At 38.0% G+C, this 18,214-nt stretch overlaps 1 protein-coding gene across 2 annotated transcripts in view; it reads left to right on the forward strand.

The window, feature by feature from the left end:
* Nucleotides 1-18,214, forward strand: part of LOC102834236 (actin-related protein 3-like) — a 75,036-nt gene that overhangs the window by 51,590 nt on the left and 5,232 nt on the right. For both annotated transcript variants that reach the window (XM_006834590.1, XM_006834591.1), the window contains 4 exons: nt 9,587-9,730; nt 11,569-11,742; nt 17,066-17,158; nt 17,362-17,487. In XM_006834590.1, coding sequence (XP_006834653.1) covers nt 9,587-9,730; nt 11,569-11,742; nt 17,066-17,158; nt 17,362-17,487 — 537 coding nt within the window. The remainder of the gene's footprint in view (nt 1-9,586; nt 9,731-11,568; nt 11,743-17,065; nt 17,159-17,361; nt 17,488-18,214) is intronic.

Consider the following 18,214-nt stretch of genomic DNA (forward strand, 5'->3'; position numbering starts at 1 on the left):
CATTGATCCCTGTATCCCAGAACTCTATTGTTCCAAGGTTGTGCATGCATCATTATTTACCTCTGTTTCACTTAACCCATGCAAACCTGCCTAACTTTTCTCCTATCTGCCTTGTTCTTCCATTCCCCTCTCACTTCTGGTGTATTGTGCCACCCCCAGCACCCAAACTATCCTGTGTCTATTCCCTACCCTGTGCTCCACCATCCTCTTCCTTCCTTCACCTGACCCCATAAACCCTGGTAACCAGCAAAGAATTTCTGCCCCCCTTTTAGTGTAGGTACTTTTTCTTAATCTTTTACAATAATGGTCCTATGCTGTATTCCTCCTTTTGTAACTTACTGATTCATTCAGCATAATGTCCTCAAGGTTCATCCATGTTATGCAGTGCCAGCTTCCTTGTTATTCTTCAAGGTAGCATAATATTCCATTGTGTTTATGCACCAAAGTTTGTCTATCCATTCTTCCATCATGCGCACTTAGGCTGTCTCCATCTTTTGGTATGGTTAATAGTGCTGCTGTGAACACTGGTGTGCATATATCTACTCATGTTATGGCTCGTATTTTATGTGGATAAATACCATGTTGAGGAATTTCTGGATCATAAAGTATCTGTATTTCCAACCTCTGAGGAAGCGCCATATTGTTTTCCAAAGTGGTTGGACCATTTTGCAATCCCACTAGCAATGTAGGAGGGTCCCAGTCTCTCCACATCCTCTCCAGAATTTATTGTCCTCTACTTTTTTGATCTTTGCTGATATTGCTAGTGTGAGATGATATCTCATTGTTGTTTTGATTTGCATCTCTCTAATGGGTAGTGATTGTGTACATTTCTTCATATGTTTGTTGGCTACCTGGATCTCCTCCTTGGTGAAGTGTCTGTGTGTGCTCATTTATTTGTGTGTGTGTGTGCTCATTTTTTAATTGAGTTATTTGCCCTTTTCTTGTAGAGGTGTTGTAGGTACCTGTGTATTTTAGAAATGAGTCTCTTGTGTGATGTGTCCTTGTAAAAGATTTTTTTCCATTTTGTGGGCTCCCTTTTTACTCTTTGGTGAAGTCTTTTGATGCACATAAGTTTTTAATTTTTAGTATGTCCCAATCATCTATTCTACCTACTTTTGTTTGTGTCATTTTCAAAATGTTTGGTAGTCTGTGTATGTATGCCCTGTGTTAGAACTCTCACATTTGTCTCTATTTTTTCCTTGGTGGCCTTTATAATTCTGGGATTCACGTTTAGGTCTTTAATCCATGCTGAGTTGGTTTTTGTATAGGGGGTGAGGTAAAGGTCTTGTTTCAGTCTTGCATGGCTTTCCAGTTCTGCCAGCACCATCTGTTTGAAGAGACTATCTATACCCTATGCAATATACTTACGTACTTTGTCTAAAATCAGTTGGCTGTATGTGGATTGGTTAACTTCTAGATTCTCAATTCTCTTCCACTGATCAATGTATCTTACAGTGTACCAGTACCAGGCTGTTTTGACCACTGTAGCTGTATAGTAAATTTTGAAGTCACAGACTGAGAGGCTTCTAAACTTGTTCTTCTTCTTATCCTGGGTCTGTTTCCTTTCCATCTAAAGTTTGTAATTGTTTTTTTCCATCCTTTGAAGAATGTCATTGGAATCTGGATTGGGACTGCATTATATGTGTAAATTGTTTTGGGTAGTATTGACATTTTCACAATGTTAAGTCTTCCTATCCAGGAGCATGGTACATTCTTCCATTTTTGTAAGTTTCTTTTGGTTTCTTGTAGTGTTTTGTATTTTCTTTGTATTGGTCCTTTGTTTCTCTGGTTACATTTATTCCTAGATATTTTATCCTTTGCGTGGCTGTTGTAAATGGTATTGCTTTCCTAATGTTGTTTTCAGTGCTGTAATTGTTACTATAGCGGAATCCAGCTGATTTTTGTATGTTGATCTTATATCCTGCCACTTTGCTGAATCTTCCAATGAGGTCTGGTAGCTTTTTTACTGAGTCTGTGGGGTTTGCTTTGTATGGGATCATATTGTCTGCAAATAAAGAGAGTTTTATTTCCTCTTTGCCAATTTGGATGCCTTTAATTTCCCTGTCTTGCCGTATAGCTGTTGCTAAGACTTCAAGCACAGTATTGAATAGGTGTGGTAACAAAGGGCATTCTTGTCTGGTTTCTGTATACATAGGGAAGGCTTTCAGTTTCTCTTCATTGAGAGTAAATGTAGGCTGTTGGTTTTGTAGATGTGCTTTTAATTATGTTCCAGAATTTCTCTTCAGTTCCTACTTTGTTGAGTGGTTTCATCAGGAATAGATGCTAGATTTTGTCAAATGCCTTTTCTGCATCAGTTGATAGGATTATGTGGTTCTTTTCTTTTTTTCTTGTTTGTATGGTAGATTACATTGATTGTTTTTCTAATGATGAACCATCCTTGCATCCCTGATAGGAATCCCACTTGGTCATGATGTATTATTTTTCTGTTGGCTAGGATTTTATTTAGAATTTTTGCATCTATGTTCATGATACTGGTCTATAATTTTCTTTCTTAGTGATGTCCTTCCCTTGTTTGAGTATGAGGGTTAAGCTTGCTTCATAAAATGTATTGGGAAGTTTTCCATCCTCCTCTATCTTCTGGAATAATTTGAGTAGAACTGGTGACAGCTCTTCCCTGAATGTTTGGTAGAACTCACCAGTGTAGCCATCTGGACCTCGACTTCTTTTGGTTGGGAATTTTTTGATGACCGTATCAATTTCTTCTTATGTTAAGGGTCTGTTCAAGTCTTCTACTTCATTCTTTGTAAGTTTAGGTAGGTGGTGTTTTTGTAAAAATGTATCCATCTCGTCTAAATTTTCAAATGTGTTGAAGAACAACTCTTCATAGTATTCTCTTCTTATCCTTTTTATTTCCTTTTGTTCTCTTGTGACATCACCCATGTGGTTTCTAATTTGTGTTATTTGTGTCTTCTCCCACTTCTCTTTTGTTAGGTTTGCCGATGGGTTGTCAATTTTATTAATCCTTTGAAAGAACCAGCTTCTTGTCCTGCTGATTCTTTATATAGTTTTTCTGTTTTCTATCACATTTATTTCTGCTCTTTATTATTTCTTTTCTTTAGGTGCCTGTAAGTTCCCTCTGTTTGTCTGTTTCTAATTGTTGTAGATGCTGTGTTAATGTGTTAATTTTGGTTCTGTCTTCTTTTGGGATATGCGCATTTATCGCAATAAATTGTCCTCCCAGCTCTGCCTTTGCTGTATCCCAAAGGTTTTTGGTATGTTGTGTTTTCATTCTCATTTGTCTCTAACAACTTTCTGAATTCACATTTAATTTCTTCTACTTAACCAGTTGCTTTTCAGCAGGGTATTATTCAGTTTCCATGTATTCAACTTTATTTTCTTAGTGTTGATTTCTAGTTTTATGGCATTGTGGTCTGAAAAGATGCTTTGTAGTATTTTGATGTTTGCAAATGTATGGAGGTTTGCTTTGTGACCTAACAGTTGGTCAATTCTGGAGAATGTTCCATGTGCACTGGAAAAGAACGTGTATTGTGCTGCTGTTGGGTTGATTGCTCTGTACGTGTCTATGAGGTCAGTCAAGCTGGTTGATTTCCACTGTGTTTTTGTCAAGTGTCTTTCTGGTTGTTCTATCTCTTTTCAAAAGTGGTGTATTAAAATCTCCCACTATAATTGTAGAGTTACCTATTTCTTCAATTCTAGTAGGGTTTGCTTTTATATATCTTGGTGCTCTTTCATTGGGAGCAAAGATGTTAATTATTGTTATATCGTCTTGCTCAGTTGACCTTTAATCATGAGATAGTGTTCTTCATTATCTCTTATGCTGGTTTTCGCCTTACAGTTTATTTTTTCAGAGATCAGTAGTGCCACTCCTGCTTGTTTTTTATTGTAGTTAGTTTGGTATATATTTTTTTCCATCCTTTAACTTTTAGTCTGTTTTTGTCTTTGTATGTAAGGTGTATCTCTTGCAGGCAGCAGATTGAAGGGTCTTGTTGTCTTGTCCATTCTGCCACCCTTTCTCTCTCTTCATTGGTGCATTGAATCCATTGATATTCAGTGTAATTATCGATGTTGTTGTTGTTGTTAAGTTCTGTCAAGTTGGTTCTGACCTATAGCAACCCTGTACAAGGTTTCTGAGGCTGTAAATCTTTACGGGAGCAGAAAGCCTCATCTTTCTCCTGCGGAGTGCCTGGTAGTTTTGAACTGCTGACATTACAGTTTGCAGCCTGATTTGTAACCACTATGCTACCAGAGCTCGATACGTATGAATTATCAAGAGGTATGAATTATTATCGATAGGTATGAATTCATTGCTGTCATTATGTTTAATTTTTGTGGTGCTGTTCATTCTTTTGTTTTGCATGCCTTCTTGTGCTGACTTCATGTTTTTTGTGCTAATTCTTGTCAGTTTCTTCTTAGTTTTAATGTTTCCTTGTTCTGCTTGGATCTTCATTTTCATGGTATGTTTGAAATATTAATTTTCTTTGTATTTACCCTGTAGTCTATTACGTTTTCCTTGCATTTAAGACTGTCTGTTATATCCTGCAATCTGTCTGACCTTCTCACCACCTTGATCTCTGTTTTTAAATTTTTCCCCTCTTTGACATTGTTAATATTTTGATCTTTGATTGGCCTCACAGGTCCTCTGAATTGGTATTGTAATTTTGTTCTGTTCTGACCTCCGCTATCGGTTGACTGAGTTCTAGGTGGTTGTTGCCATGTCTGTCAGTCTTTGGTTGTTGTCTTTGCTTGCTGGTTTTCATTCCAAAGAACTCCCTTTAGGATGTTTTGAAGCACTGGATTGGCTTTGACAAAATCTCTTAGGTTCTGTTTATCCTGAAATGTTTTGATTGTACCATCATATTTGATTGACAGTTTTTGCTGGATAGACGATTCTTGGTTGTACGTTGTTTTCTTTTGAGGTTTTATATATGTCTTCTCATTGTCTTCTTGCCTTCATGGTTTCTGCTGAGAAGTCAGAGCTTAATCGGATTTGCTTGCCTTTTTAGGTAACACCTCTCTTTTCCCTTGCTGCTTTTAGGAGTCTCTCTTTATCTTTGGTTTTGGAGAGCTTGATTATGCTATGTCTTGGTGATTTTATTTTGGGGTTTGTTCAGCTTCTTGAATCTTCTCATCTTTCAATATGTTAGGGAAATTTTCTTCCAGTAGTTCCTCAACTATCTCCTTTGTGGACTGTGATTCTTCCTGTTCCGGGATGCCAGTGTTTCTTAAGTTATTTCACTTCATATTCTCCAGCATGAATCTTAACTCTCTTCAGATTTTTTAGATTATTTTTTCTGCTTGCTCTTCTGTCCTTGCAGTATTGAGAGATTTATCTTCCAGTTCTCTGGTTCTGGCTTCCGTCTCTTCAATTCTACTCCTTTACCACTTCCGTGTATTGTCCATTTCTGATATTTCATTATTAATCATCTGGACCTCTTTTGCAGGTTTTGAATTGTTTCCAGTGCTGTATCTATCTTGTTTGATTTCTCCTGTAGCACTTTTCCTGACTTCTTCCTGATTTTCCTCTACCCCTTTGTGGAGCATATGCATTTGTTTCCATGTCATTTGTCTGAATTCCTTCTCAGGCAGATCCAAAGCATACTTTTCTTCTACTGGGAAGTCTGTGTCTGCTTCTAGCTAATTTGTCTCAGTTGTTCTTTTCTGCTTTTGTACATATGCTGGGATCTTTTTTTTTCTGGGACCGTTTCAGAAGTTATGTGGGTTTTTAATGCTTAAATGAATGTATGTTGCTGTGTTGTTAAATTTACTGAGTGTCCTCTGGTGGATGTGATCTGGAGATAGGCTTCCCTTTTCACATGTAAAGCCTAGCAGCTGGTATTGGCTCTTGTCCAAGTGGTGGGATATTATGGGGTATACTTGTAGCTTGGCTGTATGAGCACACTTGCTGTCTCTTTTTGGGTAAAGTAGGGTGAGAAAGCTCCCACCCCCAGAAAAGAGTGAGACCAAAAGTACCTAAAACAGAAAAAATATAAAAGCAGAGACAAAACCACCACTCAAAACCAATAATAAAACTGTCACCTTCTATCACAGTAGCCTTTACTGTGCAGGCAGGTTAACTTTAGGGCTGGGTCCCAGAGTCAGGCGTCATAAGAAGCAACCTGTGGGACCAATGGTGCTCTCAGAAACGCGCTCTCTGTGCCGTGGAAAACTGTGGGTGCAACACCAGACCTATTTGGGGGTGCACTCCCACCCGTCTGAAGTTTTCTGGGCTAGGCAGTGAGGGTGCTACCGGGGAGAGGAGAGAGAAAAAAAACGTGAAAAATGAAAATTCCGTAACACCTTTTTTCCAGATGCAGCTCCGCGGCTTTTTAGCGTTTTGTCAATGTATCCACTTGGCTGTGGCCCTGCCCTCTGATTTCAGTCCAGGCTGAGGGACCTGTAGGGGAATCAGTTATCCTGATCTATTCAGAAATCGGTGTATTTTGCTTCCACAGTCAGATTTCTTCACAGGCACGCCTTATATAACATCCAAAACTCTGGCACTGCTCTGGGAAAGCTTCTTCTCTGTTTTTTCCACACCTCCGTTGACTTTTAATCATGTACTGATTCTTCAAGAGCATAATTAAAAAATACTCATTCTCCGCAGTGTTCTCTATAGCAAAGTGTTTTGATAATCGATAAAGCACAGGTACACGTCTTTCTGGTACTCTCTGCTGCCAGCAGTCATTCCATGTCCTTTTCTGAATCTGTCTTGAACCTGTGACAGTTCCCTGCCAGTGTACTGCTGCAGCCAATTTTGAATTATTTTTAGCAAAATTTTACTTACATGTGATAGTAATGATATTGTCTACTGATTTCCTCATTTTATTGGGTCCACCTCTCTTAGGAGTGTTGCACAAATATGGATCTCTTCCTATCAGTTGGCCAGGTAGCTGTCTTGTAAATTTCTTAGTATAGACTTCCAGTGCCATATCAGTTTGCTGAAAGATTTCAGTTTGTATACCATGAATTCCTGAAGCCTTGTTCTTTGCCAGTGACTTCATTGCAACTTGAACTTGTTCCTTCAGTACCATTGACTCTTAATCATATGCTACCACCTGAAATGGTTGAACATTGACCATTTCTTTTTGGTATAGTAATTCTGTGTATTCATTCTATCTTCTTTTGATGTTTTCTGAATCATTCATTACTTTGCCCTTAGTATTTAAAATGTTGTTGTTACGTGCCACCAAGTCAGTTCTGACCCATAGCAACCCTGTATAGGTTTTCCACAGAGCAGCTCGTGAACGTGAACTTGCCAGCCTTTTGGTTCAAGCCAACTTTGCAGTCCAGTGCATTAACCCACAGCAGCTATTTATAATAGCTCTTTTAATATCCTTTTAGTATCCTTCCCTGTTAGTTCTAGTTTGTCTGTCATTTCTGTGTCCTCTATTCCTGAATTTTTCTCTTGGCAAAGAGTTCTATTTTCCTGCATTCTTGCAGGCATGATATATATATATATTATATTGTTGGGTCCCGGGTTTTGTGGGTTCTTTTAGTGTTATTTTTTTAGCTTTTTCCCTTTGGTATTATAAAGTTATTAACAGTTTGGTCCTGAAAAGAACGCCTCCTAAATACAAATCAGCAGATCCAGACCAGCGTTTAGTCTGAGATAGTTTGTTTCTTATTTAGGCAGTACCCTCCTGAGCACTGTACTCGATGCCCACCCTATGTGTGTCAGTTTTCTCTTAAAGTCAGGAGGGTACACTTATCCTTAATAGTTTATTATAGACTGATGAGGAAGTTTCTTAACGTTGTTGTTAATGAAATTTAATTTTGTTGCATTATGTGTTTTACTTCTGAACTGTACGTTTAGGGAGTGGAATGTAATGATTTGACATTATGATGCTACGGTGACTGCTTTGGGCTTGTGAAATGGTTGCTTCCTTTAATCGGAAAAATAATTGCTGTTCTGTAGACTTTTTGAACATATTTCCTAGAGTGCAATATAAACTTTACTGAAATGATAATATAATAGATTTAAATGGTGCAGTAGGATAAGCACTGCTCTGCAAATCACAAGGTTGGCAGTTTTAAACCCACCAGCCACTATTTAGAAACTCTAGGCAGGGTAGCTTTGAGTTGGAACCATTGGAACCTACCTGATGGCATTTAACAACAATGATGACCTGACAGAGTCAGTCTTGCCCAGTGCAAGTGCATCCTCTGATTTCTTGACTGCTGCTTTCATGAGCGTTGATTGTGTATGTAAGCAAAATGAAGTCTTTTCTCCATTTATCATGATGTTACTTATTGGTCCAGTTGTGAGGATTTTCGTTTTCTTGAAATTGAGGTACAGTCCATACTGATGACTGTAATCTTTGATCTTCATCAATATTTCAAGTCCTCTTGACTTCTAGCAAGCAAGGTTGTGTCACCTGCATGTTGTAGGTAGTTAATAAGTTTTCCTCCAGTCCAGATGACAATCCAGCTTCTAAGATTATTTGCTCAGCGTGTAAATTGAGTAAATATGGTGAAAGGATACAATCCTGATATACACCTTTTCTGATATCCCATTGCTCTATTTGAATGACTGACTTTTGGTCTATGTACAGGTTCCGTATGAGCACAATTACAAGTATACTGAGATTGTCATTTTTCGAAATGTTATTAATAGCTTGTTATGATTCGCACAGTTCAATGCCTTTGTATAGTTATTAAACAACAAATAAGTACCTTTCTGGTATTTGCTGCTTTCAAATGAGCAAAAGACCTCTTTAAAGTGTTGAAGAGCAAAGATGTCACTTTGAGGACTAAGGTGCATCTAACTTAAGCCATGGTATTTTCAATAGCCTGATATGCATGTTAAAGTTGATAGTGAATAGGAATACGATACAAAAATGCATTTGAATTATGTTGGCAAAGAATATTGAAATTACGGTGGACTACCAGAAGAAGGAGCTCTGGTAGCACAGTGGTTACAAATCTGGCTGCAAATCTTAAGGTCATCAATTCGAAACTGTCAGCTGTTCCGCGGGAGGAAGATGAGGCTTTCTGCTCCCGTAAAGACTTACAGCTTCGGAAACCCTGTACAGGGTCGCTATGGGTCAGAACCGACTCTGCAGCGCATAACAACAACTGGAAGAACAAACAAATCTATCTTGGAAGAAGTACAGCCAGGATGCTCCCTAGAAAGGAGCATGGCGAGACTTTGTCTCTCATACTTCAAACATATTGTCAGCAAGAACCAGTCCCTGGAGAAGGACGTCATGCTTGGTAAAGAGGAGAATCGGGTAAAAAAGAAGACTGTCAATGAGATGGATTGCATCAAAGTGGCAGCACCAGTGCGCTGAAACATAGCAATTGTGAAGATGGTGCTGGAATGGGCACTGTTTTGTTCTGTGGTACATAGATCGCTCTGAGTCAGAATCAGTTCAGTGGCATATAAGAACAACAACAACCTGATGGAGTCAGCTATCTAAAATAATACTTTTCCTATTCATTATGTGTATATTGTTTCATCATTTCAGTCATGTAAACTCTTATTAATGAGAAGTTGGCCATTGTTAATTGTTGCTTGAATGTGTTATAAATTGTTTCTAAGGTGTGAGGAAGTTAAGGAATAAAGACTAAAAAAATGTCTTTTTTTTTTTTTTCCTCCTTCCAGGCGGAAGGATACGTGATTGGCAGCTGTATTAAGCACATTCCAATCACAGGACGGGATATAACATATTTCATTCAGCAGCTGCTGAGAGACCGAGAAGTAGGAATCCCTCCAGAACAGTCCCTGGAAACGGCCAAGGCAGTAAAGGTAAAATATAAATGATGGAAATGTAATTCAGTTAGAAATTAAAGTCACATAGCATTAAAAAACAAAAACAAAAAAAACCTTACTTAAAATGTAGCTGCTATTGGCCAGTTACATATCATTACTTTTAGTTATGATTTTTCTATTTTTCTTGCAAGTAAATTATTGCTTATTTCGTCATTTCACCCACCACCATCAACATAAGAACATTTATAGTAAATGACGTTTGTGATTATTTTGTGTCATTCACTATGTTAAATGAAAGTGTGAATGTTTTGTAAGCTATTTTAAGGTGTCCTAATTGTACTGTGGGTTAGTCATTGGGTTGGACGGTTGGTGGTTCAAACCCACTAGCTCCTCTGAAGGAGAAAGATGAGGCTGTATGCTCCCATAAAGATTTACACTCTCAGAAATCCTGTTTTGGGTCACTGTGATTAGGAATTGACTCTGTGATAATAGGTTGTTTTTGGTTTGGGGATATAAGAAATTGTAATAATTAGTCTGCTATTTTAAGTCACTGGACTTCAATGTCTGTTTGAACCACAAGGTCAGCAGTTCAAGCTCATCAGCCACTCCTTGGAAACCCTATGCAGGGTCCCTATGGGTCAGAACCGACTCAATGGTACTTAACAATAACAATCAATGCTTTATGGACTCTTTCAAAATATATAACCATTTCTTTTCACATTCGTCATTTGTTAATATACTTAAACACATTTTAGTGGATTTCTCACGTATATTTTGAAGATATAAAAGCAAAAGTACCCTGTCAGACATTATCTTCACTTATTTGCCTTTCTTTATATGCTTATAGGATTTTGTTTTGCTCTTCAAAGATTAGAAGAGAAAATGAGTAGTGAAAGAAATTATTTAAGTGGTGGGTAAAATTCACTTCAAGTTGGAGTAATACAAATTAGATATGTGAAAAAAATTATGAACATGATTGTTTTATGAAGTTTAAGAAAACAAGCAAACAAACAAAAATATGAGGCATTTAAATCTGTCCCATAGAAGACTGATCTTAATTTGAATTAATGTCTTTTAAGGATTATTGTAATACCCATTCCCATGGTTGAAAGAAAGATGAATCAATACAGCATAAACAAATCACCCTTCTTTTTCAGGATTGTCTCTTTTTTGTCTTTTGGTAACCAGTAATAATATTTGGAGTCCTGGTGAGGTGCTGTAGGGTAAGCATTGGACTGCTTACCAAACGGTTGGCAGTTCAAACTTAGCAGCTGCTCCTAAGAAACCCGGTTCAGGGTTGCTGTGAGTTGGAACTGCCTTGATGGCATTTAACAACAGTAATAATGTGTATTTATCTTGGCTATAAAGTCCCTGATGTATAAAAATGTGTGAAGTACATTTTTTGTGTTTTTTAAAATGAAACTAGCACTTTTGAAAGTTATAAATTGCAGACAAAATGTTATTATATATAATGTGACATTTTGAATTTTATTTTTGGTGGAAACTTACCCTTAGTACATATAACCAAATATGCAGTAAGTCAGCGTTAGGCATTGGGCAGCTAAAGATTGGTGGTTCAAACCCACCGGGTGCGCCAAGGGAGACAGATGAGACTGTCTGCTTCTGCATCTATTTACTGTCTTGGCAACACTCTGCAGAGTCACAGTGAGTCAGAATTGATGTGATGGCAATGCGTTTGGGTGTTAGTATGATGATAATATTCTATATAAAGTTATCTTCTACCTTAATTTCTTAAACTTATTTTCTGTAGATACTTTTTTCAATGAATTTCATTTGATTCTAGTTGTTGAAAATAGGCAATGCTTTTTGTTTCCCTAAACAAGAAGGAAAAAAGTTGTTTCTTTGTTTTTTAGGAGCGTTACAGTTATGTCTGCCCAGATTTAGTAAAAGAGTTTAACAAGTATGACACAGATGGATCAAAGTGGATTAAACAGTATACTGGAATCAATGCTATCTCAAAGAAAGAATTTACCATTGATGTTGGTTATGAGAGATTCTTGGGACCAGAAATCTTTTTTCATCCAGAGGTAAGTTTTTTGTTTGTTTTTTTCATTGGAATTGTTTTGAAATATTTGACAGAGAATATCATCTGGAAGATATTCAGAGAGAATTAATCTCAGAGATCTTCATTACTATGCTAAGATACTATGGTGAGTCTGTAAAATGGTAGAAGTAACATCAGAGCCTGTCTAAGGTTACGAAGGGGAATGATAATTACTATGAGCACAAAGCTGATTTCTGTGAGACAAAGATCAGAAATACTGTCATTCTCCTACCTTTTTACCAAATTTGTCACCATTTGTCCTCCCCATGGCACGCTCTGCTTCTCTGTTGGTTTTCTTAGTTTGTTGCAGTGGCAACACGGAAATCAAAGACCATATTTACAGCTAGTGTTTCATTAAGGAAGCAATGGGTTTACAGATTTTTTATGGATAGTAGTTTCATGGATTTGTTCTGTTAATACTCTGCCCTCTGACCACTAATACATTTTTTGTTTATATGTAAGAAATGAAATGGGCATGGTGTCTGATCTCCTCTAACTTCCCAGAGGAAGAGGAGGAGGAGCAAGAATCATCAGCATTAGCTACTCTTGGCTGATTACTGTGGGGCAGAGATAAGACAAGCCTCCACCCTCCAGCCTTTTTACCAATTCCAATACCAACCGTCTGTTCCTCTCGTGCCACTCTGCTTTTCTGGTGGGTTTTATAATTTGTTCCAACGACCATAAATAACTCACAGATTACACTCACAGTTACAGGATTGATTTGAAAAGTAACCCATTACAAATCAGGGACAGAAGTGACTTAGGATACAGTTCTTTACAAGACAGCCTCTTAGACATGCCCACAGATATGCTCTTCTCATCTGTGGGCCAGAAGTCCACCACTCTGTCTTGTGCCCATTTCGTTGCTGCTGCTTCTCTGCCACTACAACTTGCCGTCTCTCACTGTCTGGTGTCACAGCTCTCTGTCTCCTGAGTCGAGGAGTTTCAGTGCCGTGATCTTAGAGGCACAAAGGATGCACTCTACTCCGACTCTAGATGGTAGTGAGCTTCCACATTTCACTTCTGGAATGGCTCATTTTAAACCTAATGGGATGACAAAACTGAATAGTTCCCACCATGGGGTTTCACACACCTCATCTGCATGGCCCCACTACCACAAGTATGCTATGTAACAATCCCCTGGGAGAGCCACAAGTACCTCACATGGACATACTCCTATGCTGCAGGTTTATGCACTGGACTGCAAGGTAGTGGGTTCAAGTGCACCAGCTGCTCCTTGGAAACCCTTTGGAACCAACTTGACAGCACTTAGCAATAGCAACCCAGTCGTTGGAGTTCTGATGTGGTGCTATAGGATAAGCACTAGACTGCAAGGTTGGCTAGAGTACCGTATTAAATAATCCACTGCACTGTACTATACATTTACAGTTTCTTTTTATGCAAGTTGGGTCAAACAAGTCCTTTTGTTTGAGTTATTTGACTCAGCATCAATATTGTAACATGTGTGAAGACCTCCTAATGACTGGATTATATTCCATTGAATCCTTTTTTGTTTATTCGTTAATCTATTAATAGACATTTAGGTTGTGAATTACGTGCAATTAACAGTGGTATAAAAGTCTGTTTGAGTCTTGTCTTTGGGTAAATACCTAGCAGTGGAATTGCTGAATCACATGGTAGTTCCATTTTTTAGTTTTTCGAGGACCCACCACAGTGTTTTCCACAATGACTGGACCATTTTGTATTCCCACTAGCATTGGATAAGGGTTCCAATTTCCTCACATCTTCACATTTTCTGTTGTTTTAAGTTTTCCTCTTGAAGGTAAAATGCTGCCTCATTGTGGCTTTGATTTATATCTTTAATGGCTAGTGATATAGAGCATTTGAATATTGGTGACAATTTGAATGCCGTCTTTGGTGAAATATCTGTTCAAGTCCTTTGTCCATTTTATGCCATCTAGGATTTTTCAGTGACTGATTTTTTAGTTTTTATGAAAGTTTAAATTTAAATATTTGGGAGAGTTTCTAGAAATGTCCCTGACACCATTTGTATGAAGGGACCACTATCAAAACCTTCAACTGGCTATTATAACAAGATGTTTGTTGTTATTAACTGCTGTTAAGTCAGTCCCGACCCATAGCAACGCTGCTTAGGGTTTCTGAGGAACAGCTCGTAAGCTTGAACCACCAACCTTGCTGTTCAAACTGACTTTGCAATCCAGCGCATTAACTTACAACACCATACCAGGACTCCAATAAAATGTTTAATGATAGCAAAACAGTCATTTTCCCCCCATAAAATTTTAGCAACTTGAAGACTGTATTAAGTTATTGGAATGTGTACACTTAACAGTGTAAAGTTATTTGAGTAGTTTTATAGCAGAAATGTAATTTAATAGAATTAGCATGTTGCTGTTGAGTCAATTTTGACTCATGGAAACCCCATGTTTCCATGAAACATTCAGAGAAGTGCTCTATAGAGGTTTCTTGGCTGAAATCTATATGGAAACAGTTTCCAGTAAGGTGCTAGGTGTGTTTGAACTGCCATCCTATAGTTTAGCAGCCAATTGCCAACCACTTTTACTACCTTGTTGATATTTCATACCATTGAGTCAGTTCCAACTCATAGCAACCTTATCACTACAGAGCGAAACACTGCCTGCCTAGGTCCTGTTAATAGAATTGCTTTCATAAAATGCTTGTTTTGCTTATTCAGTGTTGAGAGCAGTTATTTTTTGATAGGCTTATTTGTCTTCACAAGAATTAAGTAGATAACCATTTTCATAGTATCATTGTAAGCCTTTAGGTATCCAGAGCTGCAGTTTGGACATGGTGTAAACTGAAGAGCACAGCATTCTTTGGGGAAGGGTTAGAGAGATAGAAACACTCTTTTCAGAAGTGTATAGAGATAGATCAAGGGTGTGTTGAGAAACAATGGCTTCACATTTCGATATTCTTAATTACTAAAAGTTTCTTTGCAACCATAGGGTTGCAAGGTTGGTTTGAACCACAAGGTCAGTGGTGCAAACGCACCAGCCACTCTTTGGAAACACTATACAGGGTTGCTGTGAGTTGGAACTGACTTAATGGGACTTAACAACAACAACCATAGGGTAGGTGGTTTGAGCCTGCTAGCTGCTCTGAGGAGAAATAGGAGACTTGTCTGCTCCCACAAGCATTTATGTTCTTGGAAACCCATTATAGGGTCACTGTGAAGTCAGAGCTGACTTGATGGCACTTAGCAACAACATGAGTTTGTAGCAGTACTTTTTGACTTACCCTTGTACACCATGTCAAAATGGCAGTTTTGACACCCTCCAGGGATTCAAATCATGTTTCTTTTAAATGTTCTTTGAGTTTTGGGAACAAAAAGAAGTCTGAAGGGGGATGATGAATGTTCCTCAGTGAACTTTTCCTAAGTCAGTCCCTGCTGCCTTCAAAGAGTTGTTTGTTGTTGAGTCTGTTCTGACTCATAGCGACCCTGTATAGGGTTTCCAAGGAGTGACTGGTGAGTTTGAACTGCCCACCTTGGGGTTAGCAGTCCAGTGCCTCCCCTGTAACTTCACACCAGGCCTTCAAAGAATGAAAAGGTACATTGTCATGTTGGGGGGGGGAAATCCCTCCCACAACTTTCCTGGCCTTATTTTCACCGGTACAGTTTTCAGTTTTCTTAAAACTTTTTCATTGTAAGTCCTTGTGATTGTTCAGTGTCCTTCAAGAAAATCTATCAAAAATTTCCCTTTGTGATCCCACAGAATAGTGGCCATAACCTTTTGAACTGATTCTTCTGCCTTGAATCCAACTGATCCAGCAAATCATGTTGGAAGCCATTGTTTCGATTGACTTGCATTTTTAAATGCATGCTAACGAGACTAAGACAAGTGTAACACGGAGAAAACGTGTCCATAACCATCCATTGATCACAGAGATGTGTAAATAAATATGTTGTTGTTTTATAATAAACCCATGTATGTTTGAACTTGAACCTAAGCTATACTGTTTTACATAAGCCCTGGTATACAAGGGGGCTTGAAAAAGTTCGCGGCAAAAATTCCATTATCTTTTCATTTTACTTTTCTAAGAACTTTTTGATGCCCCCTCATATGTGTGTGTGGTAAACTACATGTGACATAAAATTTGGAATTGTAACCGTTTTCAGGTTTATAATCCAGGAGCATTAATTAAACTTGAAATGTACAACTATTACCATTGTTTGTTTTCAAAAAAAATTTTTTGTACCCCAAAGAACTGTACCTGTTAAAGAATAACTCTCCACACCTCCTTTTCTCAGAAAGTTTTCTGGTAACTCTGTTCTGCTTTATGTTTATCTATCTACTTGTCTGTTGTTGATATTTTATATAATTGGGACTATTTTGTGTCTGTCTTATTTCATTTAACATAATGTTCATATTGTATGTTTATTGGATCGTCTTTCCTTTTTGTGGTAGAATGATATTTCATTGTATATATTTGTCACTTTTTTTTTTTTTTTGTCCATTTATCTGTTGGTAGAACCCTTGGGTTGTTCTATCCTTTGACTATGACTAATGTTGTTGTTATGTGCCGTGGAGTCGGTTCTGACTCATAGCAACCCTGTATAGGGTTTCTGAGGCTGTAAATCTTTACGGGAGCAAAAAGCCTCATCTTTCTCCTGCGTAACAGCTGGTAGTTTGGAACTGCTGACGTTGAGGTTAGCAGTCCGATTCTTAACCACTACGCTACTAGAGCATGAGTAATAGTAATGTATATATGTCTGCTAGAGTGTCTTCTTTCACTTTTAGGTTTACCTAGGAGTAATATCCTGGTCATATGGTAAAACTTGGAAAAATAGTCTTTCTTCCAAGTTGTATTTTCTCTGTTCTAATCCCTATTTTTCATGCTGCTGTTGTTGTTAGCTGCCATAGACTTGATTCCAACAGATAGCGACCCTATCTATATAGGGTTTCGAGAATTGGCGAGGGGTTTCAACTGCCGGCCTTGTCCTTGAAACTGACATTGTGATCCCATGCTAACTATATAATTATTGCACTTTATTAAGTGGACACTGAAAACCTAATTGGAAATCTGAGTTTTGTGAGTGTGGCTTATTGACTATGACCTTTTCTTTGGGGGGAATCCTTAGGTCTTTTCAAGTACTCTTGAGGGATAAAGGACGGAAGCCACACAGGGGAGGTGGACTGCATGTGTGTGTGGTATTATTTTCGTTAAAATCCCCCCTGCTTTAGCTATTTTTCTGCTCCATATGTGAGTCCTAGAACTGTCTTCTCTTAAAGGAGTAGATTTGCCCATTTTTTCTTGAAGTGGGTTGTGTTCACTCTCTATCTTATGTCCAACTTATTTTTCAGTTTGCTAATCCAGACTTTACACAGCCTATCTCAGAAGTTGTAGATGAAGTCATTCAGAATTGTCCTATTGATGTCAGACGTCCTCTCTACAAGGTCAGTAGTTCTAACAAAATTCTTTATTCATGGTCATACTTAAAAAACTTCTTTCTGTCCATTATGGATTATTCAATTAAAAACACTCTTCTTAAAGGGTGAAATTGAATTTTTTTACTAACTATTGTATTTAAATATTTTTCTCCCTTTTAAAAAATACCATATTTTCGTGTCTTTTTGTTTTTTCCCCCCTACTAATATAGAACATTGTCCTTTCTGGAGGCTCAACCATGTTCAGGGACTTTGGACGTCGCTTGCAAAGAGATTTGAAAAGAACTGTAGATGCCAGGCTGAAATTAAGTGAAGAATTAAGTGGCGGTAGATTGAAGGTTGGTTTTCTCAATTATTGGTGGGAAGGTTGAGGGTGCTTGTTTTGGTAGTAGGAATGAGGAATGTCTGCCAGTTTTTACACTTTTTTACTTATCAAGTAGGTAATGGAAACTGGTTTTACAGTCATGTCCATGGTAATCTTGGCCATTTGCTTTCTACGTTTTCTGGAGTTTTGAAAAATATTCTTAGTTATTTCTGCCAGATTTTATTTTTCTCTCTTAATACTTCTCTCTCGAATAATTTGTATATACTAGATTCTTCGCAATACTCCAGGAGTAATATTCTTTGTGAGTCTCTGAAAGTATCAGTATATATATCTTTTTGTTGTTAAGTGGCATTGAATCTGTTCCCACTTACAACGGCCCTGTGTAGGGTGTACGAGATGGCTCGTGGGTTTGAACTGCTGACCTGTGGTTAGCAGTCCAGTTATTATCGTACTCTGCCACACCTTGCCCTTTATAACTATATACCTATATTTAGAGCCTTGGTGTGGCAATATAGGATAAGCATTGGACTGTAAGGTCAGTCTGAACTGCAAGGTATGTGATTGAAATTCACAAGTTGCACCTTGGAAATCCTATACAGGGTCTCTGTGAGTCAGAACCGACTTGATGACATTTAACAACCTATAACAATTTATGTCTATATCTATAATCCTCATGTGACGCTGTAGGGTAAACACTGATCCATTTGCAAGGCTGATTTGAACAACAAGGTGGTGGTTCA

Source organism: Chrysochloris asiatica, unplaced genomic scaffold (genome assembly GCF_000296735.1).
Source record: "Chrysochloris asiatica unplaced genomic scaffold, ChrAsi1.0 scaffold00012, whole genome shotgun sequence".
Lineage (NCBI taxonomy): Eukaryota > Metazoa > Chordata > Mammalia > Afrosoricida > Chrysochloridae > Chrysochloris > Chrysochloris asiatica.